Source organism: Triticum dicoccoides, chromosome 3A (assembly GCF_002162155.2).
Source record: "Triticum dicoccoides isolate Atlit2015 ecotype Zavitan chromosome 3A, WEW_v2.0, whole genome shotgun sequence".
Taxonomy (NCBI): Eukaryota; Viridiplantae; Streptophyta; class Magnoliopsida; order Poales; family Poaceae; genus Triticum; species Triticum dicoccoides.
The window spans coordinates 400,420,842-400,447,709 of NC_041384.1; the positions used below are offsets into that span (position 1 = coordinate 400,420,842).

General features: G+C 41.8%; 1 protein-coding gene across 2 annotated transcripts; it reads left to right on the plus strand.

Annotated features, from left to right (window-relative positions):
* The first annotated feature begins 19,516 nt into the window (after positions 1 to 19,516).
* Positions 19,517 to 26,133, plus strand: LOC119268316 (serine/threonine protein phosphatase 2A 55 kDa regulatory subunit B beta isoform-like). 2 transcript variants are annotated; one of them, XM_037549906.1, is made up of 14 exons: positions 19,517 to 19,795; positions 21,579 to 21,682; positions 21,802 to 21,897; positions 21,980 to 22,099; positions 22,445 to 22,612; positions 22,798 to 22,889; positions 23,414 to 23,532; positions 23,953 to 24,076; positions 24,210 to 24,333; positions 24,833 to 24,901; positions 25,009 to 25,100; positions 25,184 to 25,261; positions 25,413 to 25,480; positions 25,567 to 26,133. In XM_037549906.1, the coding sequence occupies exons 1-14, from the start codon at positions 19,675 to 19,677 to the stop codon at positions 25,701 to 25,703; spliced, it is 1,512 nt and encodes a 503-aa protein (XP_037405803.1). In that variant the 5' UTR covers positions 19,517 to 19,674; the 3' UTR covers positions 25,704 to 26,133. The 2 variants fall into 2 exon arrangements, with proteins under 2 accessions (XP_037405803.1, XP_037405804.1); XM_037549907.1 differs by having other exon boundaries at positions 22,445 to 22,609.
* Positions 26,134 to 26,868: the final 735 nt, after the last annotated feature.

Genomic DNA, 26,868 nt, shown 5'->3' on the forward strand with positions numbered 1-26,868 from the left:
CATGGATACTAGGTTAAACATATTTACACAAACAGAACAAGTCAAGTTCATACCAGTTTCTCTCTGCCACGGCCAGTTCATCGAATATCATCATTATTGCCTTTCACTTGCACGACCGAATGATATGAAAATAATAATAGTGCAAGAGTGCCATGGACTAAGCTGGAATCTGCAAACATTTTATTCAACAGGAGAAGACAAGGTAAAATGGGCCCTTTATTAGATCAACAATTATTCAAACGAGAGCCATTCAACATTTTCATCATGGTCTTCTCCTCGGTACAACTCGAATAAAAAGAAAAGAAATTCAGAGAAACACACTGAAATATTTTTGGAGTTTTTGGTTTTCTTGAACAAGCAAATAAAAGGGAAAAGCTAAAACAAGAAAAACTATTTACACGGGAAAGCTCCCAACAAGCAAAAGAAGAACAAGGAAATCTTTTTGGGTTTTATTTTTAATACTACAACTAAGCGTGCATAGAAAGTAAACTAACAACAACTAATTTTTTTGGTTTTTCTAAAGTTTTTCAAACACACAAGAAGAAAGCAAGAAAAATAAATCTAAGCATGGATGATACAATGAAAAAGTGTGAACACCGACAAATGGAATAAGTGAACATGAATATAAAGTCGGTGGAAACACGTACTCCCCCAAGCTTAGGCTTTTGGCCTAACTTGGTAATCAATCAGAAGCCTGGATAGTAGTTGGGGTACTGAGGAGCGGGCATCCACTGATCCCACTGCCGAGGATCTTCCTCCTCCTCTGCAGTAGCATGATCATTCCGGTAGGCGATGATGTCCGCAGGCATTATCCTATATCCGCCCCTGGCAACAGTATCTAACAAAGCAGGATTAGGCAATGGAATAATATCACGAGTTCCAATGCTAAAAACCAAGTTATAAGGAATAGGGATGTCGGGGTAATCTTGTGCAATAAAATGGTGGTGTTCCATGGTTGTGCGGTCGAGGTAAACCTTGGTCAAAGGGTAATCATGAAGGCGTATCTCAACATTGAAGTGAGCCGCCAAACGAGTAGCAAAAATCCCACCATGTATTTTGCCCTTGGACTTATTAATGTGGAGACGACGTGCCACATTAGCTCCCAAGCTATAAGTGTTGTCGCCCTCTAATGCATGATGCAAAATAGCAAGGTCTGGTGAGCTGAGCGCACCCACCTTCTCTCTAGCAAGCAAGCATTTTGCAATGAAAATAGCAAAGTAGTGAATAGCAGGAAGATGCAAGCCAGTGGTAGTGATAGCAGACACCCCTCTCTCATCTCCCAATGTCACGGTACGATATAAGTCCTCAAACTCTGCTGACCTAGGCTCAGCTAAGCTCCCATCAGAAGGGATCATGCATGTATTACAAAATTCAGTAAGTGGTATCTGATGGGTTCAACATATAAATCAAACCGCACTTCAGGAGGATTATTTCTAGGAAGGAAAGTAAAGCTTTGAACAAAGGAGTTTGTGAGGAGATGATACTGTTCGCATTCAGCTGCGATGAAGTCGGTGAGTCCAGCATTAGTAGCATATTGTGTGAACTCCTGAAGGATTCCCACCTCTTCCATGAACGGGGTGTGCGGCCATTCGCATGGTCGTACTTCCGTCAACCTCCGAGGATGGAGATCACTGTCAGATGACTCCCCAAAAACACCCTTGGAGTTCTTCTTGGAGCCAAACTTCCTAAAGATATTCATGGTTTTCCTATGAACAAAAATTCTGGAATTTTTAGTCCACAAAATTTTCTCAACAAAACTTCACAAAAATGATATCAACTACTCATAGGGATCCATAGAGGCCACAGCAAGCATTCAAACTACTTAGAACTCTAAGAATTTAACATGCAAGCTCATCCACAGCAGCACCAAGAGTAGCTAATTATTCAAATTATAAACCACTAAAACAAAAACTAATTGGACAAACGGTCGAGTCACATACCAAGCAACAATCCCTCAAAACAGTTTTGGAAACGGAGCTTCGAGCAAAGAGATCGAAATCCGCGGGCTTGAGAGCAAGAACACGAGAGAGAGAGAGAGAGAGAGAGAGAGAGAGCTATGGGGAAATTTTTCTGGAGGTAGGTGATGATGTGGTGTTAAGAGATAAGTGAGGGGGCCCACGTGGGGACCACAACCCACCAGGGCGTGCTTGGGGGTCCTGGCGCGCCCAGGTGGGTTGTGCCCACCTGGTGCACCTCCCTCTAATATTATTTGCACCAGAAATTCTTAAATTTTCAGAGCATTCTAAGAACTTTTATTTTTGGGTCCTTTTTTATTGCACGGGAAATTCAGAAAACAGACAAAACATGGCATTTTATTTTATTTAACTAATAAAAACAGAAAACAAAAAGTAGAGACAGAAGATAGTGCTTACTAATTCATCAACTTCATACCTCTCAACAATGATCCATTAATAAGGTTGATCAAGTCTTATTAACAACCACTTTCGGTTAGCATGAAACCGAAGAACTTTTGTAAATCACTAACTTACCTCAATAGGGATATGAATGTCCCCAACAGTAAGCATTTCATATTTCTTTTTAGCAGTAGGTAGAGGTATTTGAAAACTTCCAATAGTGATTGTCGGAGATTTTTCAATAACATTAATACCATTCACTTGGAATTGTTTCTTCGGAAAGTTGATACGTCTCCAACGTATCTATAATTTTTGATTGTTCCATGCTATATTATATTCTGTTTTGGACATTATTGGGCTTTATTATACACTTCTATATTATTTTTGAGACTAACCTATTAACCGGAGGCCCAGCCCAGAATTGCTGTTTTTTTGCCTATTTTAGGGTTTCGCAGAAAAAGAATATCAAACGGAGTCCAAACGGAATGAAACCTTCAGGAACATGATTTTCGGAACGAACATGATCCAGAGGACTTAGATCCTACGTCAAGCAATCAACGAGGAAGGCACGAGGTAGGGGACGCGCCTACCCCCCCCCCCCCAGGCGCGCCCTCCACCCTCATGGACCCCCTGTTGCTCCACCGACATACTCCTTCCTCCTATATATACCTACGTACCCCCAAACTACCAGATGCGGAGCCAAAACCCTAATTCCACCATCGTAACTTTCTGTATCCACGAGATCCCATCTTGGGGCCTTTTCCGGAGCTCCGCCGGAGGGGGCATTGATCACGGAGGGCTTCTACATCAACACCATAGCCCCTCCGATGAAGTGTGAGTAGTTTACTTCAGACCTACGGGTCCATAGTTATTAGCTAGATGGCTTCTTCTCTCTTTTTTGGATCTCAATACAAAGTTCTCCCCCTCTCTTGTGGAGATCTATTCGATGTAATCTTCTTTTGCGGTGTGTTTGTTGAGACCGATGAATTGTGGGTTTATGATCAAGTTTATCTATGAAAAATATTTGAATATTCTCTGAATTCTTTTATGTATGATTGGTTATCTTTGCAAGTCTCTTCGAATTATCAGTTTGGTTTGGCCTACTAGATTGATCTTTCTTGTAATGGGAGAAGTGCTTAGCTTTGGGTTCAATCTTGCGGTGTCCTTTCCCAGTGACAGTAGGGGCAGCAAGGCACGTATTGTATTGTTGCCATCGAGGATAACAAGATGGGGTTTATATCATATTGCATGAGTTTATCCCTCTACATCATGTCATCTTGCTTAAAGTGTTACTCTGTTCTCTTGAACTTAATACTCTAGATGCATGCTGGATAGTGGTCGATGTGTGGAGTAATAGTAGTAGATGCAGGCAGGAGTCGGTCTACTTGTCTCGGACGTGATGCCTATATACATGATCATACCTAGATATTCTCATAATTATGCTCAATTCTATCAATTGCTCAACAGTAATTTGTTCACCCACCATAAATACTTATGCTCTTGAGAGAAGCCACTAGTGAAACCTATGGCCCCCGGGTCTATCTTCCATCATATTAATCTTCCAATACTTAGTTATTTCCTTTTCCATTTATTTTACTTTGCATCTTTATCATAAAAATACCAAAAATATTATCTTATCATATCTATCAGATCTCACTCTCATAAGTGACCGTGTAGGGATTGACAACCCCTTATCGCGTTGGTTGCGAGGATTTATTTGTTTGTGTAGGTGCGAGGGACTTGTGTGCGGCCTCCTACTGGATTGATACCTTGGTTCTCAAAAACTGAGGGAAATACTTACGCTACTTTGCCGCATCACCCTTTCCTCTTCAAGGGAAAACGAACACAGTGCTCAAGAGGTAGCAAAAGTGCACCGTATGCTCATTACCTTTGATATGAAAAGTGACCTTGCTTTTATTGCAATCAATAACAGCCCCTACAGTATTCAAGAAGGGTCTACCAAGGATAATCGACATGTTGTCGTCCTCGGGCATCTCGAGTATAACAAAGTCCGTCAAAATAGTAACATTAGCAACAACAACGGGCACACCCTCATAGATACTGATAGGTATGGCAGTTGATTTGTCGGCCATTTGTTAAGATATTTCAGTAGGTGTGAGTTTATTCAAATCAAGTCTTTTATATAAAGAGAAAGGCATAACACTAACACCAGCTCCTAAATCACACAAAGCAGTTTTCACATAATTCTTTTTGATGGCGTAAGGTATAGTTGGTATTCCCGGATCTCCAAGTTTTTTAGGTACTCCATCCTTAAAAGTATAATTAGCAAGCATGGTGGAGATTTCAGCTTCCGGTATATTAGTGATGATGTCTTTCATATACTTTGCATAAGGAGGCATTTTCAAGATATCAGTCAAGCAAGTACGCAAAAAGACTGGCCTCGGCATTTCAGCAAAGCGTTCAAATTATTCATCATCATTCTTCTTAGTTAACTTAGGTGGAAAAGGCATTGGTTTTTGAACCCACAGTTCTCTTTCTTTACCATGTTTTCTAGTCACAAAGTCTCTTTTATCATACCTTCTATTCTTGGGTTGTGGGTTATCAAGATCAATAGGTGGTTCTATCTCAACATCATTGTCTGGTTCTTTATTATTATCAGGTTGAGAGTCTTCATGAACATGAACATTATCTTTTTCATTATCACTAGGTGAATGTTCATTACTAGACTGAGTTTCATCATCAGACATAGGAACTTCATTATCATTGTTAGGAGGTTTTTCTATTCCAGGTTCACTAGGAGCATGCAAAGTCCTATCAATTTTATTTTCCTTTTTTTCTTTTTAGAAGAACTAGGTGTAATGGTGTTGTTACTTTGTGAATCTTGTTCAATTCTTTTTGGGTGTCCCTCAGGAAAAAAGTGGTTCCTGAGTCATTTTACCTCCTCTAGTTGCAACTCTAACATCAAAGTCATGTATATTATTATTAATTTCATCAAGCAACTCTCTTTGTGATTTAGCAACTTGTTCTAATCGAGTTTGAACCATAGAAGCATGCTTTCCAACACCTCTAACACCATTTGAGATTCTAAATAACAAGTCACTCAAGTGAGCAATCATATCAGAATTGTATTTCAATTATTTCATAACATTTGCATTGAAGTTGTCTTGTTTTCTAATATAGTTTTCAAACTCATAAAGGCATTGGCTAGGATGCATATTGTGAGAATTGTCATTATCATTCAACTTCATAAGAAAATTTACCTCTACCACCTTAGGCAGTGGTGGTTTATTAAGCCCATGTATTTCTTTAATAGGAGGTAAATTTTTAACATCCTCGGCTTTAATACCTTTTTCCTTTATAGATTTCTTTGCCTCTTGCATATCTTCAGGACTGAGATATAATATACCCCTTTTCTTCGGAGTGGGTTTAGTCGGTAGTTCAGGAAGAGTCCAATTATCATAATTTCTCAATATGTTATTCAATAATTCTTCAGCTTTCCAATAGTTCGTTCCCTGAAAACACAACCAGCACAACTATCTAGGAAATCCCTAGAAGCATCGGATAGTCCATTATAGAAGATATCAAGTATTTCATTTTTCTTAAGAGAATGATTAGGAAAAGCATTAAGTAATTGGCAAAGCCTCCCCCAAGCTTGTGGGAGACTCTCTTCTTTAATTGGAACAAAGTTAAATATTTCTTGTAAAGCAGCTTGTTTCTTATGAGCATGGAAATATTTTTCAAAGAAGTAATAAATCATATCATGGGGACTACGCACACAACCAGGAGCAAGAGTATTGTACCAAGCTTTAGCATCACCCTTTAATGAGAACGGAAATAATTTGAGAATAAAGTAATATCGAGTTTTCTCATCATGAGTAAAAAGGGTGGCTATGTCATTCAACTTAGTAAGACGTGCCACAACAGTTTCAGTTTCATAACCATGGAAAGGATCATATTCAACCAAAGTAATTAACTCTGGGTCGATAGAGAATTCATAATCCTTATCATCAATAAAGATAGGTGAAGTAGCAAAATTAGGATCACATTTCATTCTAGCATTCTGAGATTTTTCTTTATACTTGCATAATAATTTCTCTAGATCATCTCTATCCCTACAAGCAAGAATATCTCTAGTTGTCTCCTCATTCATAACATAACCTTCTAGTACCTTAGGCAATTCATACCTAGGAAGGCTAGTTCTAGAAGGTGTTTCAGGAGTTTCAGTTTCAAGCTCGTCATCAGATTCAACAACATCATGTTGTATTACTCTAGCAATTTGTTTATCGAGAAGTTCACCAAGTGGCACATCATCATTATCAAGCAAGGTACTAGCATCATCATAAGAATTATCCATAATAGAAGTAGCATCATCAATAACTTGAGACGTATCAGAATTGATAGCATGTGGTGGTGTTGCAAGTTTACTTATAACAGAAGGTGAATCTAAAGCAGAACTGGATGGCAGTTCCTTACCTCCCCTCGTCTTTGAGGGGAAAATGTTAGTCTTAGCATCCTTCAGATTCTTCATAGTGATAAATTGATAATAATCCCAAGTGACTCAACAAATATAGCTATGCTCCCCGGCAACGGCGCCAGAAAAAGGTCTTGATAACCCACAAGTATAGGGGATTGCAACAGTTTTCGAGGGTAGAGTATTCAACCCAAATTTATAGATTCGACACAAGGGGAGCCAAAGAACATTTGAAGGTATTAGCAACTGAGTTGTAAATTCAACCACACCTGAAGATTAGTTATCTGCAACAACGTGATCAGTAGCAAAGTAATATGATAGTTTTGATAATAGTAGTAGTAGCAATTGTAACGATAACATTGATAACAGTAGTTTTGTAACAAGTGCAACAGTAACGATAGCAGTAGTAACTTAGCAAGAACAATATAGGATAAAATTGTAGGCATTGGATCGGTGACTTGTTGGATGATATTCATCATGAGACAGTTATAACCTAGGGCGATACGACACTAGCTCTAGTTCATTAATATAATGTAGGCATGTATTCCATAAATAGTCATACGTGCTTATGGAAAGAACTTGCATGGCATCTTTTGTCCTACCCTCCCGTGGCAGCGGGGTCCATATTGGAAACTAAGGGATATTAAGGCCTCCTTTTAATAGAGAACCGGAACAACGCATTAACACATAATGAATACATGAACTCCTCAAACTACGGTCATCACCGGGAGTGGTCCCGACTATTGTCACTCCGGGGTTGCCGGATCATAACACGTAGTAGGTGGCTATAACTTGCAAGATCGGATCTAGAACATGGATATGATGGTGATAACATAAACGGTTCAGATCTGAAATCATGGCACCCAGGCCCAAAGTGACAAGCATTAAGAATGGCAAACTCATGGCAACATCAATCTTAGAACATAGTGGATACTAAGGATCAGGCCCTAACAAAACTAACTCGATTACATTATGAATCTCATCCAACTCCTCACTGACCAGCGAGCCTATGAAGGAATTACTCACTCCCGGTGGGGAGCATCATGGAATTGGAGATGGAGAAGGGTTGGTGATGACAAAAAACGAAGATCCCCCTCTTCGGAGCCCCAAATGGACTCCATATCTGGCCTCCCGATGAAGAACAGGAGGTGACGGCGGCTCCATCACGTGGATCGCGATAATTCTTTCTCCCCAATTTTTTTTCTAGAAAATAGGATTTTATAGCATCGGTTTCAGGGTCTGCGGGGCCACCAGGTGGGGACAACCCACCTGGGCGCGCCAGGAGAGGGGGCGCGCCCTAGTGGGTTGTGCCCACCCAGGTGCCCCTCTCCGGTAGGTCTTGGCTCCAGAAATTCTTGTTTATTGTATAAAAATTTCTCGCAAAGTTTCGTTCCATTCTGAGAACTTTTATCTCTGCACAAAAACAACACCATGATAGTTCTGCTGAAAACAACGTCAGTCTGGGGTTAGTTTCATTCAAATCATGCAAGAGGAAAAGTGATAGGAAAAGTAGATACATTGGAGACATATCACGCCCTGGCGTTCAAAATGTTTTTGAAGTCCCGGTTCTAAGCCGTAAAGCATGGCGCACTAAACTATCAAGTAGTCATCATACCAAGCTTGTCAAATGTTCATAATGTCTGCATCTGCTCCTGCAATAGGTCTATCACCTAGCGGTGCATCAAGGACATAATTCTTCTGTGCAGCAATGAGGATAATTCTCAGATCACGGACACAGTCTGTATTATTGCTACTATCATCTTTAAACTTATTTTTCTCTAGGAACATATCAAAAATAAAGGGGAGCTACATCGCAAGCTATTGATCTACAACATAGATATGCAAATACTATCAGGACTAAGTTCATGATAAATTAAGTTCAATTAATCATATTACTTAAGAACTCCCACTTAGATAGACATCCCTTGAGTCATTTAAATGATCACGTGATCCATATCAACTAAACCATGTCCGATCATCACGTGAGATGGAGTAGTTTTCAATGGTGAACATCTCTATGTTGATCATATCTACTATATGATTCACGTTCGACCTTTTGGTCCCTAGTGTTCCAAGGCCATGTCTGTACATGCTAGGCTCGTCAAGTTTAACCCGACTATTCCGCATGTGCAAAACTGTCTTGCACCCATTTTATGTGAACGCAGAGCTTATCACACCCGATCATCACATGGTGTCTCGGCACGATGAACTGTCGCAACGGTGCATACTCAGGGAGAACACTTATACCTTGAAATTTTTAACGAGGGATCATCTTATAATGCTACCGCTGTACTAAGAAAAATAAGATGCATAAAAGATAAACATCACATGCAATCAAAATATGTGACATGATATGGCCATCATCATCTTGTGCCTTTGATCTCCATCTCCAAAGCACCGTCATGATTTCCATCGTCACTGGCTTGACACCTCGATCTCCATCGTAGCATCGTTGTCGTCTCACCAACTATTATTTCTACAACTATCGCTAATGCATAGTGATAAAGTGAAGCAATTACATGACGTTTGCATTTCATAAAATAAAGCGACAACCATAAAGCTCCTACCAGTTGCCGATAACTTTTACAAAACATGATCATCTCATACAATAATGTATATCACATCATGTCTTGACCATATCACATCACAACATGCCCTACAAAAACAAGTTAGACGTCCTCTACTTTGTTCTTGCAAGTTTTACGTGGCTGCTATGGGCTTCTAGTAAGAACCGTTCTTACCTGCGCATCAAAACCACAATGGTGTTTCGTCAAGTTTGATGTTTTAACCTTCAACAAGGACCAGTCGTAGTCAAATTTGATTCAACTAAAGTTGGAGAAACAGACACCCGCCAGCCACCTTTATGCAAAACTAGTTGCATGTCTTTCGGTGGAACCGGTCTCATGTACGTGGTCATGTAAGGTTGGCCCGGGAAGCTTCATCCAACAATACCGCCGAATTAAAATAAGACGTTGGTCGTAAGTAGTATGACTATCACTGCCCACAACTCTTTGTGTTCTACTCGTGCATATCATCTACGCATAGACCTGGCTCGGATGCCACTGTTGGGGAATGTAGCATGCAATTTCAAAAATTTCCTACGCTCATGCAAGATCTATCTAGGAGATGCATAGCAAGGAGAGGGGAAGAGTGTGTCTACGTACCCTCGTAGACCGAAAGCGGAATCATTTGTTAACGCGGTTGATGTAGTCGAACTTCTTCTCGTTCCGACCGCTCAAGCACCGAACATACGACACCTCTGAGTTCTGCACACGTTCAGCTCGATGACGTCCCTCAAACTCTTGATCCAGCAAAGTGTCGAGGGAGAGTTCCATCGGTACGACGGCATGGTGACGGTGATGGTGAAGTGATCTGCGCAGGGCTCCGCCTAAGCACTACGTGAATATGACCGGAGGCGTAAACTGTGGAGGGGGCACCACACACGGCTAACAATGTTTGTTGTGTTTTCTAGCCCCCCCCCCCCCACATATATAGGTTGGAGGGGAGGAGAGGCAGCCAAGGGGCGCCCCAAGTAGGAGGAATCCTACTTGGGGTCCTCCCAATTCGGCCTCCCCCCTTTCCTATTCCTATTCAGAGTAGGAAGGGAAGAGGGGGAAGGGGGAATCCTATTCCCTTTTTCCTTTCCTCCTTCCCCTTTTCTACTCCAATTTGGCCAGCCCATATGGGGGGGGGCGCACCAGCCCCTTTGTGGCTGGTGTGTTTCCCCTTTTGGCCCATAAGGCCCATATCTTTTGTCGGGGGTGCCCTGAACCCCTTCTGGTGACCCGATAAGTACCTGGTGCATCCCGAAACACTTCTGGTGTCCGAATACCATCGTCCTATATATCAATATTTACCTCTCGACCATTTCAAGACTCCTCGTCATGTCCATGATCTCATCCGGGACTCCGAACAACATTCGGTCATCAAGTCACATAACTCATATAATACAAAATCGTTATCGAACATTAAGCGTGTGGACCCTATGGGTTCGAGAACTATGTAGACATGACCGAGACACCTCTCGGTCAATAACCAACAGCGGAACTTGGATGCTCATATTGGTTCCCACATATTCTACGAAGATCTTTATCGGTCGTACCGTAATGACAACATACGTTATTCCCTTTGTCATCGGTATGTTTACTTGCCTGAGATTCAATCGTTGGTATCTTCATACCTAGTTCAATCTCGTTACTGGCAAGTCTCTTTACTCATTCTGTAATGCTTCATCCCGTAACTAACTCATTAGTCACATTGCTTGCAAGGCTTATTATGATGTGCATTACCGAGAGGGCCCAGAGACACCTCTCCGATACTTGGAGTGACAAATCCTAATCTCGATCTATGCCAACCCAACAAATACCTTCGGAGATACCTATAGAGCATCTTTATAATCACCCAGTTACGTTGTGACATTTGATAGCACACAAGGTATTCCTCCGGTATCTGGGGGTTGCATAATCTCATAGTCAAAGGAATATGTATATGACATGAGGAAAGCTATAGCAATAAAATTGAACGATCAAAATGCTAAGCTAACGGATGGGTCATCTCCATCACATCATTCTCCTAATGATGTGATCCCATTCATCAAATGACAACACATGTCTGTGATTAGGAAACTTAACCATCTTTGATTAACGAGCTAGTCTAGTAGAGGCTTAGTAGGGACACAGTGTTTTGTGTATGTACCCACACATGTATCAAGTTTTCAGTTAATACAATTTTAGCATGGATAATAAACACTTATCATGATATAAGGCAATATAAAATAACAACTTTATTATTCCCTCTAGGGCATATTTCCTTCAGGAAGTGCACTCAACTATTTGAATTTGAGATAATGGCATTTGTAAATCACATCTGAAAGGGGGCATCAATCTTTGTTGTGCGTTTGAACATGCTATATATTCATAGGATGTCTAACTATTTTTTGCAACCAAGGAGATTATATCTGGAACCATGCAAGCTAAGCTGCATTTTTTAATATATACTTGCGTACAATGTAGATTCAAATGTACCCTCTAGATTCCAAAATAATCGTAGTTTTAGGGTTTTCAAGAGTCAAGATTTTTGAAGTTGACAAATCCTGAAAGTTCAATTCAAGTGCCAAATAAGCCCGTGTTCACCCAAAACCGTGCGATACCAATGTTTGGTGGTAGGAAGTTACTGTCCTACTCTGACCCGTGTAGCCTATAGGCCTGATGTCCAAAGGTCTAAACCGTGGTAGGTTTGTAACTCCACAAAACGCCAGTCAACCACCTCTGAAAAACATTCATACACCATGGGTGCCTAAACACCCATGCGCTCGGCCGAAATCACTCCCATCCACTATTTGGGACACTTGAGATTGTCGTCCTACCCCCGACCCGCAATATGTCTGAAATTTTAGACGGGGGCAAAGTTTGTAACTTCCCCAAATTTCAAACAAGCGCCTCCCAAACTGAAAGATTGTTCCCCTTAGCCCCCTCCCTTCGTTACCCCATTCATCCTCCATGGGCGCCAAAATGCCCTCTCCACCAGCCGCGAAAACCCAGCCTCCTTCGCCCTCCACCCCATGGCACCCAATCCACCATCGCCCTCCTCTAACACGCCGGAGATGGTACCCCGACGTCATCGTCCACCACAACCACAACCGCAACACCCTCAAGGACTTAGTAGTTGAAGCCGAGGCAGGGCTGCCTCCACGACGCCGACACCAACATGCACCGTGCCTGAACCACTTCGACCACACTGTCCTACGCCTCACTGCTAACGCTCAATTGTTGCAACCATCCACCGCACTGGAGTTGTTCCCGCTACGCCGTCGTTCGCCGCCTTGGATTTGCTTCCCCGCCGCCGACAGATAGCCACCACACCACACTCAACAACTTGGTCATGGGTTCGTCCAAGGCTCCACCTTCCTTCACAATATCTTGTTTCCAGCGAAGCACAAGAAGATCATCAAAAAACAGAAGAAGGACACAACACTGCCAGCCGAAAGTGGTACTCCTATTCCCTTATTCGTGCAAATCTTGCGTCTCTGCTCACACCGTATTAATCCGACGAAAGAAACTAGTTGACCGCTTCTTACTGCACCTTCTTCGTGATACTAAATGCACAAGGTTTCCCCCATTTACTATTTCACCTTAGCTAGAGGTCAGTCACCCGTCTGGATTTCAATTTAGGGTCAGCTGATTCCCAATTAAAAGAAGCAGTACTCACTGAGGCGCGCGGAGCACCTAGTCTGCCTGTTCGGTGGGGAATCGGCGCATCGATGTCTATCTTAGGGGTGTGGGGCGCAGGAGCTGCTAGCGCCCAATCTGGAGGTCAGCGGGGCTTAAAGGGATGGCCGAGGGCGGTGCCAAGCACGACAGTGGGGTGAGGTCGAGTGGAGGGCGGAGGCAGGGAACTGGGCCGGTGGTCGCTGGCGGTTCGTGGAAGATCATCAACACTGACTGGCTGGATGTAGATGAAGGTCATATGCCCGTTCTTTGTACATCGGACGATGCAGAAAAAATGGACTAACCTATTTTTTTTCCAGTCGACTCTTATTTTCATAGGACCACATCTTGTGGTGTGCTGGAGGAGTACCTGCATTTCCCAGCCATCCCTGTGACCATATTTCAAAATCCTAGAATCTAATTTCATGTGACATGCATGTTGTAGAGCTATCATATGTCTCCCATCATTTATTTTTCACCCACCTACTATCTGCTACTTTTACAGTGCCCTACTTGTGCACACACTTCACCCATACTCACACTTTTTTATGCATGGGTATTTCAGACTCTGACGCACTATTGTCAAATTCACAAAAGAAAATATAGAAGCTACTCCAGTCTAATTCGAGGATATGAACGAAGCGCTTGAGCGTTCTAAAGGATGTAATGTCAGTACATGGAGACAGTAAACATAGCTCTGTAGTTGATAATCTCAATTGCCACACACACAACCATCCCAAGTGCTTGCTTTAACTTCGCAATGTCAAATGTGGTCGCATGTTGCATATGGTGTCTAGCTTGTATTGCTTCCAATTTGGTTAAATTGCATCTGCTTACTTTACACATTATACCTTTGATAATGACATACCTTCTGATGTCTACTACACAACTTGTTCTTGTAGACTCATGTTGGGCCTCCAAGCGCGGAGTTTTGTAGGACAATAGCAAATTTCTCTCAAGTGGATGACCTAAGGTTTATCAATCCGTGGGAGGCGTAGGATGAAGATAGTCTCTCTCAATGATTAATATAATAGGTAGCATTCTGTTTTTATCATTTACCTACTCAAGGACGAGCAGAAATTAAGCTTGGGGATGCTTGATACGTCTCCAGTGTATCTATACTTTTTGATTGTTCCATACTATTATAGTATCAATCTTGGATGTTTATTATGCAATATATATATCATTTTTTTGGGACTAACCTATTAACCTAGTGCCTAGTGCCAGTTGCTGTTTTTTTGCTTGTTTTTGGCTTTTCAGAAAATCAATACCAAATGGATTCCAAATGCTACAATTTTTTGATGATTTTTATGGACCAAAAGGGACCCTAGAAGCTTCGGGAGAATACCCGAAGTGCCATGAGGCAGGGACAAGCCTACCAAGTGCGCCCCAAGGGGCGCCCCAGGCTTGTGGGCCCCTCGTGGCACCTCCTAGCCTAATTCCTGCTCTATAAATCACAAATATTCCACGTACATCACAGAGCCACCCCAAATACGTTTTCCGCAACCGCAAGTTTATGTTCTTCGGAGATCCCATCTATAGACCTTTTTGGTACTCTGTCGGAGGGGGAATCGATCACGGAGGGCCACAACATCAACCTTGCTGCCCCTCCGATGATGTGTGAGTAGTTTACCATAGACCTACAGGTCCGTGGCTAGTAACTAGATGTCTTCTTCTCTCTCTCTCTCTTTGATCTTTAATACAATGTTCTCCTCGATGTTCTTGGAGATCTATTCGATGTAATCTTTTTTTGCGGTGTGTTTATTGGGATCCGATGAATTGTGGGTTTATGATCAGATTATTCATGAATACTATTCGAGTCTTCTCTAAACTCTTTTATGCATGATTGTTATGGCTTTGTATTTCTCTCCGATCTGTCGGTTTGGTTGGGCCAACTAGATTGATTTATCTTGCAATGGGAGAGGTGCTTTGTGATGGGTTTGATCTTGTGTTTCTCAATCCCAGTGACAGAAAGGGACATGCCATGTACTTGTAGCATTTCCATTAAGGATAAAAGGATGGGGTTTATTCATATTAGTTGGTTTACCTTGTCTACATCATGTCATCTTGCTTAAGATGTTACTCCGTTCTTTATGAACTTAATACTCCAGATGCATGCTGGATAGCGGTCAATGTGTGGAGTAATAGTAGTAGATGCAGGCAGGAGTCGGTCTACTTGTCTTGGACGTGATGCCTATATACATGATCATTGCCTTGGATATCGTTATAATTATTTGTTTTTCTATCAATTTCCCAACAGTCATTTGTTTACCCACCATATGCTATGTTCAAGAGAGAAGCCTCTAGTGAAAACTATGGCCCCCGGGTCTATTTTAATCATATATTAATATCCAAAAATCCCTTACTGTAATTTATTTACTTTTATTTTTTGTGTTTTTGTTTATCACTACGAGATTTGATCCTTGCAATTAACCGCCAAGTGATTGACAACCCCTTGGTTGCGTTGGGTGCAAGCATTTGTTATTTTGTGTGTAGGTACTGCTAACGAGGTGTTACGTGGTTCTCCTACTGGATTGATAACCTTAGTTCTCAACTGAGAGAAATACTTATCTTTACTGTGTCGCTTCATCTATCCTCTTCGAGGAAATCCCAATGCAGCTCACAAGTAGCAGGGGACCTAAGTCGTTTGTGATACATACATTTTTGCATCATTGTTTTTAGTATTGGGGCTAGCTTTCTATTGGTCCATGTGTATCTTCCTCCACTCTTCAAATTTCCCTAAGAGACATGTTGGAGACGGTATTGTTGAATTTATGGATACGTGGCCAACATAAGATGTTGGTTCTTTTATTACCAACCTCGCGAATGAGATTGAAGTCACCCCTAAGAACCACTGGGAGAGTGGTGTTGGAGATCTTGAGCTCGATCTCCTATAGACAATCTTCTATAAGTGAGTGATCAGCCGGATCGTAAACCATCTCAAGTTCCCAAAACTTGTCGACAAGAGATGTTTTTTATGGTAGCGCTAAGGAAGTAGCGCCCAACGGACCAAGAAGAGACCTCGAGCAACTCCTTACTGATGCCCAATAGTAAACCACCAGAACGCCCCTTAGCTGACACCCACCGGCCACTGGCAGACGGTTTTTTATTGAGGAACAACCGAGCGCGAGTCAAAGAAAGTAAAGTCTGATGGTTTCTTAAAGGAGCAATGCTACACGCATGGGCTTTTTTTACTTAACTTTACGGGGGTGCTTAGCTGGGACAAATTGATTGGAAGAAAAAGGGATGAGGGGCCCACACTCGTTGAAAATCAGGGGGCGGTAGAGATTAGTTAATGAAGATGGTTAGTAAAACCCCCGTATTAGTCCGTTGGTCTAGAATTTTCCTTCTTAAAGCGTGATGTAGTCGATTCTTTCCTGGGCGACATATTCCTTGAGCTGGGTTCGCCTCCCTGTGTGGTCAAACCCTTTGATGTTCGAGAAAGGATACCCACTAAAGGATTCCTTTGTGGAGACGCGCGCCTTGGTGCAAACTGACTTGGACTTTGTTTTAGGCGCGTTAGGCCCGACATCGTCATCACTCTCCACAGTCTCCACTAGATTTACTTCTAACCGAGTGTTGTGGGTGGGTGGGAGGGGGTGGAGGCCTCCCGGGCCTCCTTCATGGCAGCCTCGTCTGTCGCCTTTCGGTGTGCTACTGCTCTCAGAGCATCTTGGGTGAGCTATTTAGCTCTGATGTTGTCAATAATGTCCCTCAACGAACCTACACCCCCTTCTAAGACCACACCAGTATCCCTAACGATGTTAGGAATTTGTGAATCGTCAAAAGAGCAGAACTGAGTAGTTGATGAAAGGGTTACCTGGTTTCTCCAAGTTTTTTTTGCGGTGAGTTGTTGATCGCACTTGAGTGAGGATAGTTCGTCAAGACTCTTCTTGAATCCATATTTTTTCGGTTGCATTACTATTGCATTTTTGTGTTTTTACCCCACATTCGAAACGGGCCTTCCATGCGACACTTTAATGAGTCAGACCAACCATTAATAGTAGCCCTTGACGACCCACGTCCTTTTCTAAAACAACACCTGCACCCCTAACGAGCTTAGAAATTTGTGAGTCGTCAAAAGAGTGTAGAACTGAGTAGTTGGGGAATGGTTTACCTGGTTTCTTGAAGTTGTTTCCTGCGGTGAGGTGTTGAGCACGCTTGAGGGAGGTAGTTCGTCGAGTCTCTTCTTGGACCCTTGGTTTTTCGGCTGCATTACTATTACACTGTGTTTTTCCCTACCCCGCGGTTCAAATAGGCCCTCACTGCGACACCATGAATTGGACCAACAATTATAAGGATACTACAGTTTTCAATGTATTATGAGAATACTATAGTTTTTTTACCATAGTTTAAATTACTGTGAGCTATTTGACAACCAAAGAAAACTGCAATATTAGTAGAAAGTATTCCCTAAACCACGGTATTTTCTCTGCATTAAAAAAACAACGATGGACCTCTTTTTTTAAAACATAGCACCTGAAAAAAGAGAGCTCACCCTTAGCCACCGCCGCGGCCTTGTCCCGACACGGACGCTATTTAATTGTGGCGACCCCTTATAAGCCGAGATTACGGCTTTCTCTACACTGGACGAACCTGCCATTGATTGTGGAAACGGAATGTGCCGAGCTGCTGAAGTTGGTTCAATCCAAAGACGGTAATCGATCGAGGTATGCATATCAGGTTAATGAGATCAGACGAATTCTGGCTCAAGAAAGGAACATTAGTCTAGCGAAGATTAGTAGACACGCGAATGTGGCGATCGCGTACTTTGTTATATCAAAACTGTGGTTTTTAGTACCTATAAATTAAATTGCTGTAGTTTTCAATACTTTGAATTTTACAATACTTGCTATCAAAGACAACCTAAACTATAATTAACGCGGTGATATGTACTGGAATGTACATCGTTATTAGTACTAAAGATAAAGAGCGAATAAGTGGCTAAGATTAAGCTTACACATAAGGATGTCAGCTCATGCCAAAACGTTGTTGTCTTTAGCTTTGGTGATAAGATGTGGTAATATCGTGGCCAGAGACAGCTGTAACCTGCCTGCAAACCATGGTTATGGTTAACTAACAGCGGAAGGAAAGACTGGTAACGCAATGATTGTCCTCGTACAAACTAGTAGTACAAGGTGCCATCGATCGTGAAAGGCAACGAGGCTTTCCCGGTAGGAATGCAGCAAGTGGAGATCCTCTTCATTTTCACGTACCACAGGGAACACGCAGGTATGTACGTATACGTATAGATATAATAATAATAACATTTATTTTTTACATAGTAATACGTGTCACATTTATATCATAAAGATCATAGCACTTTTTTTTATTTACAATAAGAGCGCCGCCGTGTATCCATATGTCCATTGGACGGGTATCATTTTCTTTCACCCAAGGGTGACCTGGTCTCCACCGCCAGAGAGCCTCCTTCCGCCGTCGTCCTCTGGCGGCTCCCCTCCGCCGACAAGGTCGTCAGGGGTGAGGGGGATCGTCGGATTCATGCTTGTTGATCGTTTTAAGCATTAGTAGCCCAGGGTTAGGGCTGTTCATCGTCTTGGCTCTCTGCGACGGTGATGGCGACACCGAATAAAAAAAAACTTCGGATCCTTCTTCTACGAGGCGCTCCGCCTTGGGGGTTAGATTTGAAAACCAGTCTGTTCAAGTAAGGGTGGTGCGATGGCGGCGACATCCTCATGATGGACATGTGTTCTCGGACTACGCCAGTGCAACGATGTTTGCTCCAGAGTCAACGCGGAGCTTGGAAGGTAGTTCAGAAACAGACGCAGATTGTGGCCTGCATCGGCGACATCTAGAAGATGGTGGATCGTGGCAAGGAGGTATGGTTTCCTCCTCTTACGTCTTAGTCATGCAGGGGGAGCCGGATCTGGAGTTCGACGGAGTGTCTGAAGTGTTGCTTTGCTATGATTCGTTCAACGGCAATGGCTTTGCCTCCATTGACGAGCCACCTTGGAGGCCCGCAAAGCTGCATATCAGCGATGGAGCCACGTCAAGCTCGGATGTGGTGGTGATCCGTCATTTTTTCCTTTAGTGACTGTTGTGGTGGTGTCAAAGATAGGTTACGGACGTTGGTGTCAAACTAAGAAGTTTCTTCGGTCTTGTTTATAATTTTATGTTTTGACTGATGTTCCTTTGCGCAAAGGCTAGCGTTCTATTTTTTTTAGTTTTGTCACGTGACTTATACCTATCCATATAAATGAGACTTATTACCCTGAAAGAAAGACACATAGTACTAGCAATTTTCTTTTTATTTCGAGAGACAGAGAGAGGACAATGCGACAACCCGATTGCTCCATCCATCCATGTTTTCGTCGTCGCGGCGAGGGCAGGGCAGTCGGTCCCGGCAACGGCAACCGATGACGCCAAGAATGACTACATCATAAATCGGGAAACCATTTTCTTTTGCTTTCTTCCTTTCCTCTCGGTTGTCGTATGCGCCCCCGCCCCCGCCCCCACCACCCTCCTCCCCTCCCAATCTCCCTTTCTTATTGGCCATTTCGCCCCATGAAACCCCAAACCCTCGCCGGCCTCGCCACACCCGCCGCGTAGCACCGCACCATCGCGCCACCCCCCTCGCCGTCGCCGGGGAACCCCGCCACCGATCCCGCCCCGCCTCCTCCCAACCGCGCCCGCGCCCACGCGTCCGATCCAACCCTACACGATGAACGGGGCAGCGGCGCCCGAGCCCACGGAGGCCCCGGCCCCGTCCCCCCAGGTGCCGCTCGACTGGAGGTTCTCGCAGGTCTTTGGCGAGCGTGGCGCCGGCGAGGACGTCCAGGATGGTACCGATCGACCCCTCTCTGCCCTCTATTCTCCCTCCTTTTGGTTTCTTCGTCGCTGGTACCAGCTGGATCTTAGTGTTTCTCTGCTCCCGAGCTGTGTATGAGGCTAGGAGCCGTGAATGGATGCTTATCATGCGATGTCTGGGGGATTCCTGCGCGGATCGACCCACGAACTCGCCCGCTGTAGAGGTGGCTTCGGATATCTTGTGCCAAAGCTCGATGCTTTGGTACTGGGGACGTGGGATTTGTTGCTTCGTCTCCTCCAGATCAGTGATGCATCCTGTTGTTTATGCTGTGTAGGTAGTTTTCACTAGTACCTACATGTGTAGGCACCGTGCCATTCTGTGGAGCAGTCAAGGTCTTTCCATTAGGGCATCTCCAACAGTTTGTATGTTAGTTTGTTGGTAAAATATGCCATGTCATCAACCAACACCTTAACATACAACAACTCCAATGTGTATCTAGTTTGCCCAATAGGATGTGAGATAATAAATAAGGTGCTCTCTCATTCTACATTGGAGCTTGTGTAAGGGGTGTTGGTTCATGTACATACAACCTTCCCCTCTTTCCTCATTTATTGTATGACACATCATCAAAAATCCTATGTAGCAAATTCTACCAACAACTATCTTACAACCATTGGAGATGCCCTTATTGGGTAGAGCAGTGTGTCATATAGGAGTCAAGCTGAATACCATAAGTTGGGCTGTATATATGTAATTATCACGGTTGCGTGTTTAGGTTGACAATTAACTCTGGCCAGACAAATGCATTTTGTCGTGCAGCGAGTGTCGAACAATCATGATTGTCTGTTCTTGTCGTTCTGTAAGCTTAGTGCTATGAAATAGGATGCTACAATAGAGCTTGGGTTTGGGCGTACGCCTTATTATTTCTTGAAACAGTAGGCAGATGATTAAAAAAAATATCCAAACACAGAATTCATGATTTTCAGGCAAAGATGGACATGCACTGGAACGTGTATGAATGGATTTAGTTTCTGTTCATTTTCATTTTTATACTTGATTATTGTTCGTCTATCCCAATCTAGCTTGCTGCAGTGTCACTTGGCATACACCTAAAAGGTCAAACCCTTTTTAGGGAAAAGAAGGTCAAGCTCTTGATAGAACATGAAACTGTTGCTTTGTTCTTCAATCTTAATTGCTAATTTCACTATCTACTTCTGATTGTCATATCTGTGAATCACATGGATTTTTAAATGCTTGGTCATGTCCATTATGTTGGTCTGTAGCCCTAACACCTAGTTTAACACAATCACTTAGTTTTGGTTAATGTTGATCCTCAGTCTTTTTATTGTTTTGCTCAGCTGAATTAAACTTGTTATGAGTCAATCTACTGCTTCAGTGGTGGTGCTAGAACAAAACCCTGTGGGGCCAATTTCTACAAAAGCTTCCACACTTGATGGAGTTTGGTGTGTATATGAGCATATGAGCATGGTGGCAATGTTCTCAAAAACCTGTGATGCCAATTGATCACACAGCTCATGTAACACTGACACTCTACTGCTTTCAAGTTACTGAAGGCTTGTAAACACTTGATGAAAACAGTGCTATTCTTGGCACCTTTTCCTCCTGTTGCATCTTGGCTTTTAACCTTGTTTTTCTATGTGCTTGTTAGTCATGAAATTAATAAGTATGTATGATTGCATGCTATTATACATGTTTATCCCCAATGCTTCTTGTATGACCAAACTATAGGCTGCCATAATATGGTATGTCTTCATTATTAACTTAATCTTACTGTTTTTTCGTATTGTTCTCTGCAGTTGACATCATCTCGGCAATAGAGTTCAATAAATCAGGACATCATCTTGCCACTGGAGACAGAGGTGGCCGAGTTGTTTTGTTTGAAAGGACAGATGCCAAAGATGTATGTACATAGAACTGACTTGTGTTTTGTGATTAAAAAAAAATCAAAGGATGCATGTACTTCTGGGATTTTATTGTTGTGCTCCGATGGCTGAACATTTTCTGTCTGTTTTTGTTTAGCACGTCTCTAGAAAAGATGCTGAGAAAGCCGATTATTCTATCAGCAGGCATCCAGAATTTCGTTACAAAACTGAGTTTCAAAGCCATGAACCAGAGGTATACCTTTATGAGAACTGTTAAGTGCAGCATTAGTTTTGTGAAGTACCTATTTGACCAAGCGGTCTTGTTATGGAAATAGTTTGATTACCTTAAAAGCTTGGAAATTGAAGAGAAGATTAACAAGATAAAGTGGTGCCAAGAAACGAATGGCGCATCGTTTCTCCTGTCCACAAATGACAAAACGATCAAGTTTTGGAAGGTATGCTTTATTGAACAATAACTGGACATTTCCTCTTAAAGTCAACTGCTCCACACCTTCTAGCTTGCAATTTCTTGAAAACCTTTTGTAGTCAATCTGCTAATGTAAACAACCCTATGATGTTTTTTAGTTTGTCTGCTTGGTGTACATTTTTGCTTCATGTACATATGTCTGTGCAGCCTATTGATGATTTTATTTTGTTTTATGTTTACATTTTACACATTTCTCTGTGTGAATACGTTTTTGGTTACTTTATTTACCTACTCTTTTGAAGGTCTATTTACTATTTGCATAGTAAGGTGCAACTGAGAAAGAATTTGTGCTTAATGAAGCTAACTTGTATAGGTCCAAGAAAAGAAGGTTAAAAAAATATGTGAGATGAATATGAACCCTTCAAATGCTCCTGCAAATGGTAGCCCTGCTGGCAGTACTATGTGTGGTTCAAGCGCACGTACTCCAAATGGTGGAATTTTGAAGCCTGGTGGACTTCCTTTACTTCGCCTGCCTGTGGTAGTTGTACTCAACTCAAATCTGAAGAATTATTTTTTGAACTTATCAGACACTACCATCGTGTTAATTTCTGATCTTCTTGTTGAGCTGAACATGATCTTCATATGATTCTCAGTCTGATACCTGTCCTTGATTTTACCTGTATCTTCTTGATTTACTACATTTACCTAACCATTCCTATACAACAGGTAACAAGCCAGGAAACAAGTCTCGCTGCAAATTGCCGTAGAGTCTATGCTCATGCACATGACTACCATATCAATTCCATTTCAAATAACAGGTCTTGGACATTACTGATGCTTAACAATTAGTTGTACCGTAGTTAATATTACAAAGTTGACTTGCAAACCTTACAAGCTCATGACGCTAACTTTGGAAGTATGGGTAAAGTTCACCCGAGTTGTTCTGCATAATACACATTTATTTAGTCTTCATATATAGAGTTAATTATATACATGCAGGATTATACCTACGAAAAATCATGCAGTGATATGATTAAATGTCCTCCAAACTAGTGTGGTGCATGTCTGTTCATAAATTTGCATCTTTTTTTGCTGGTGCACATAGTCTAACATGATGTACATATGTGCTTGTTTTCCGACTTGCTCAAGTACCTAAATAAAGTCACCCACCCTTGCATGTACAAACATAATTCTCTTTTAATGCATGATCTCCCACTTTCAAGGTAGTCACCGGGAGTATATACTTTACTGTTGTGCACCTCATGTACGTTCATTCAGCTTAGCTAAAATCTGTTCGTTTTTATGCAGTGACATAAATTGCTTCTTGTTCTTTCCTTCGCAGTGATGGTGAGACATTTATATCAGCAGATGATTTGCGGATAAATCTTTGGAATTTGGAAATTAGCAATCAAAGTTTCAACATTGTTGACGTTAAACCAACGAACATGGAGGATCTCACCGGTATTACTTCCAATCTACAAACTCTCAGCTGTGCTTTCTAGAAGCATGCTTTGTATAGCTAAAGCTATATGTTCGAGAACAAAAACATTTATAGCCTCAACTCACTTGGTTAGAAAAAGATACCCTCCCATACAGCTATGATTGACTAGTTTAGTCCTCATGTCATATACTGCAGCTACAAGTGTTTATACGGTCCTGAGTCATCGGAACATTATTTCTTTAGATGAAAATAACGAAATATTGGACTAAAATTGGTTTTAGGTGAAATGGATGCATAGTTCTTACTTCTAACACGGGCTGTAGGTGTTAGAGGTCTATCCTAATTGACCTTTGTATTTACATGTTCTTCAAGTTTTTGAGGTGATATCTGTTTGCTTAACATGTCTCTGGCAGTTACGTTTTTATTCTGTAAATCTGCAGAGGTTATAACATCTGCGGAGTTCCACCCTTCTCACTGTAATACACTGGCATATAGTAGCTCAAAGGGCTCCATTCGACTCGTTGACCTGCGGCAATCAGCTCTTTGTGATACTCACTCCAAACTGTGAGCTTCCATTTGACTTGTTCCTTTTAATATTTCAATATTCAGTACTATGTTTAGAAGAACAAACAGTGGACATTGATTTGTTAGCACTGTCTCAAATTGATCATCTTAAAGTTGCCTTTTGCTCTTGTAGCTTTGAGCAGCATGAGGCCCCAGGTTCAAGATCCTTTTTTACTGAGATTATAGCCTCAATTTCTGACATAAAGTTCTCCATGGATGGGAGACATATTCTGAGTCGTGACTACATGACTTTGAAGGTCTCTTTCTGAAATTTCTTTGCGCGACTGCTTTAAGTTCCATAATCAATTCATTTGTTGACCCCCACCCTGCACTTTGTTTCCTCAATTAAAATGAAAGTAGTTGATTGCATTGTAATCCCTGATACAGTATAACCAAGTTAACATGTCTACTGTAGAGATATTTTTATTTTCTTTGTAAGCTGATATTGAAGATCAACCCGTAGGTTCTGATTGAGGTGACCCTTTATATATACACAATTCACTCTTCACAAATCAATCATAGTCATACAATCACCAATGTGCCATCACTCTGTCTATCTTTGTAATGCTTAAATTATTTCTTGTACTTAGTAGTTCGTTTCATCATTGAAGCTGCTGCTCTATAGAACTTAGGTAGTATACTACTACATTTAGCTATGTAAGCGTTATCTATCTGCAGTAACCCAGTAGCAATCATATTGCAAACAGTTCTATTTTGGTGCTTTTCCACGATTAGATTGTTTATCTCCTATTACAGCTATGGGATGTTAATATGGATTCTGGTCCAGTTGCAACGTTCCAGGTTCACGAGTACCTAAGGCCTAAGGTAATTTCTCCGATGTTAAGATCCATGATTTGATAGTTCTTTGAGGATGATGAGCAACTCATATTTCTCTGGAGTAACTCTATTTCACGTGTTTTCTTAAACTGCAGTTATGTGATTTATATGAAAATGACTCGATTTTTGACAAATTTGAATGTTGTCAAAGTGGTGATGGGTTGCGAGTAGCAACTGGTTCTTACAGGTAAGTTGGTATGCTCAGCTCCGTTGTAGCACAACTTAGTTTCCTTCATGGAATTAATGGTTCGTTAATCTGTGTTCCTTCAGCAATATTTTCCGAGTGTTCAATTGTGGTGCTGGTGGCAGCGAGGTGACAACGCTTGAAGCAACTCGAAACCCCACAAGGTAATTCCTCTTTTCACATCATATAAATCAGTGTATGTTCGCTGCTACTATGCGTGCTTGTGAAATTGATTGTTTGTTTACCAATGGTTGCTAAAATGATATACCATCGTGCTAGGGCTTCTTGATTCCATCATTTTTCCTACTTTTGCAGAAGGCAGATTCAGAATCCCGCACGGCCTGCAAGATCTCTAGGTAGTCTGACAAGGGTTGTTAGACGAGGTTAGCTTCATTGCAGCTATTTATGCTTAGTACTTGAGCTGCAGAGGCTTTTCATTGCAGCTATTTATATTGTAAATCTTATGCAGGTGCAGAGAACACCGGAATAGATGCGAACGGGAACTCCTACGACTTAAGCACAAAACTGCTCCATTTGGCATGGCACCCGTCCGAAAATTTAATTGCCTGTGCTGCAGCCAACAGCTTGTACATGTACTATGCGTAAAACACGGGAAATGAGCGAAGGGAGAGTATTTTTTGGTAGCTGCTCCCGGCGAGAAGAGGAGTTACATTATCCCTGGTGCGGCAAATCAGGGAGATGGTGTATTTTGGGCCAGTCACATGCTGTTCTTTTGAGTTCCATATATAGAGCTGTCCAAGAGTCCAAGAGGAAGTGACTGGATCATTCCCGGGAAGCAGCTTGATTCTGATTATTTTTTTATTTTATAGGGGAAAGGCCTGTCTTTCCCCTATAGGTTCATTTAGGTTTTAAGATAAGATTCTGGTTCACCATTTGGAAGGAACAAAACTTTTGGGCATCTCCAGTAGATGACAAGGGGATGACCTGCAGTTGTGATGGAATCGTGGGGCTTGTAACATCAGGGGCATTCATGTTTTTGATAATTTTCTATTTCAATAGTGACCTTTCTCATTCCTCCCGGCGTCACTACAGACACCGTGCTATATGGAAACTGCTGTCTACTGCACATGTTCTGCGATGTCCATTTGTTGCGAGCAGAAAAGCTATGTGAGTGACATGTTTTATTTCTTGCATCACTAACAAATACTGATATCATCCTGTAGGCTTGTTTCTTTATACCTCAAATGCCTTCAAAAGTACAAGCATTTGAAATTAAATTCATTCTGGAGGTAATTTATCAGGGCAGATGTGCTGATGGTAGAAGCCCTTGCTCTCAAGTTTGGTTTAACTCTAGCGCCAAGGGCGGGATGTAATTGCCTTATTATTAACTTAGAATTTATACTATGCAGGATGGAGGACAATCAGCGGGTGTGGCACGATTGTTTTCATTACGCTTGTGATTTTAGTATTACTAGATTTGAACATTGTAATAGAGAAGCAAATAAAGTAGCTCACGAGCTTGCTAAATTAGCTAGATTTTTTTTGATTTCTGTCTGGTTTGAGGAACCTGTAGATAAGATTGTAATGATCCTCATGAACGATGTACTTTTTATATCTAATAAACAAAGTCTCAATATTTTTCAAAAAATAATAATTCCTATGAGTTTGAAAATGAGTTTTTTTTCTTTTTGAGAAAATCCAAAAAGGGATCGGCATTTTCTCTCTCTGTAGAGACCAAGAGATTCTCATACCCGTACGTGGAAGATGGATTGATGGAATGACTATATCAATGCTACAAAAAGGATGTAAG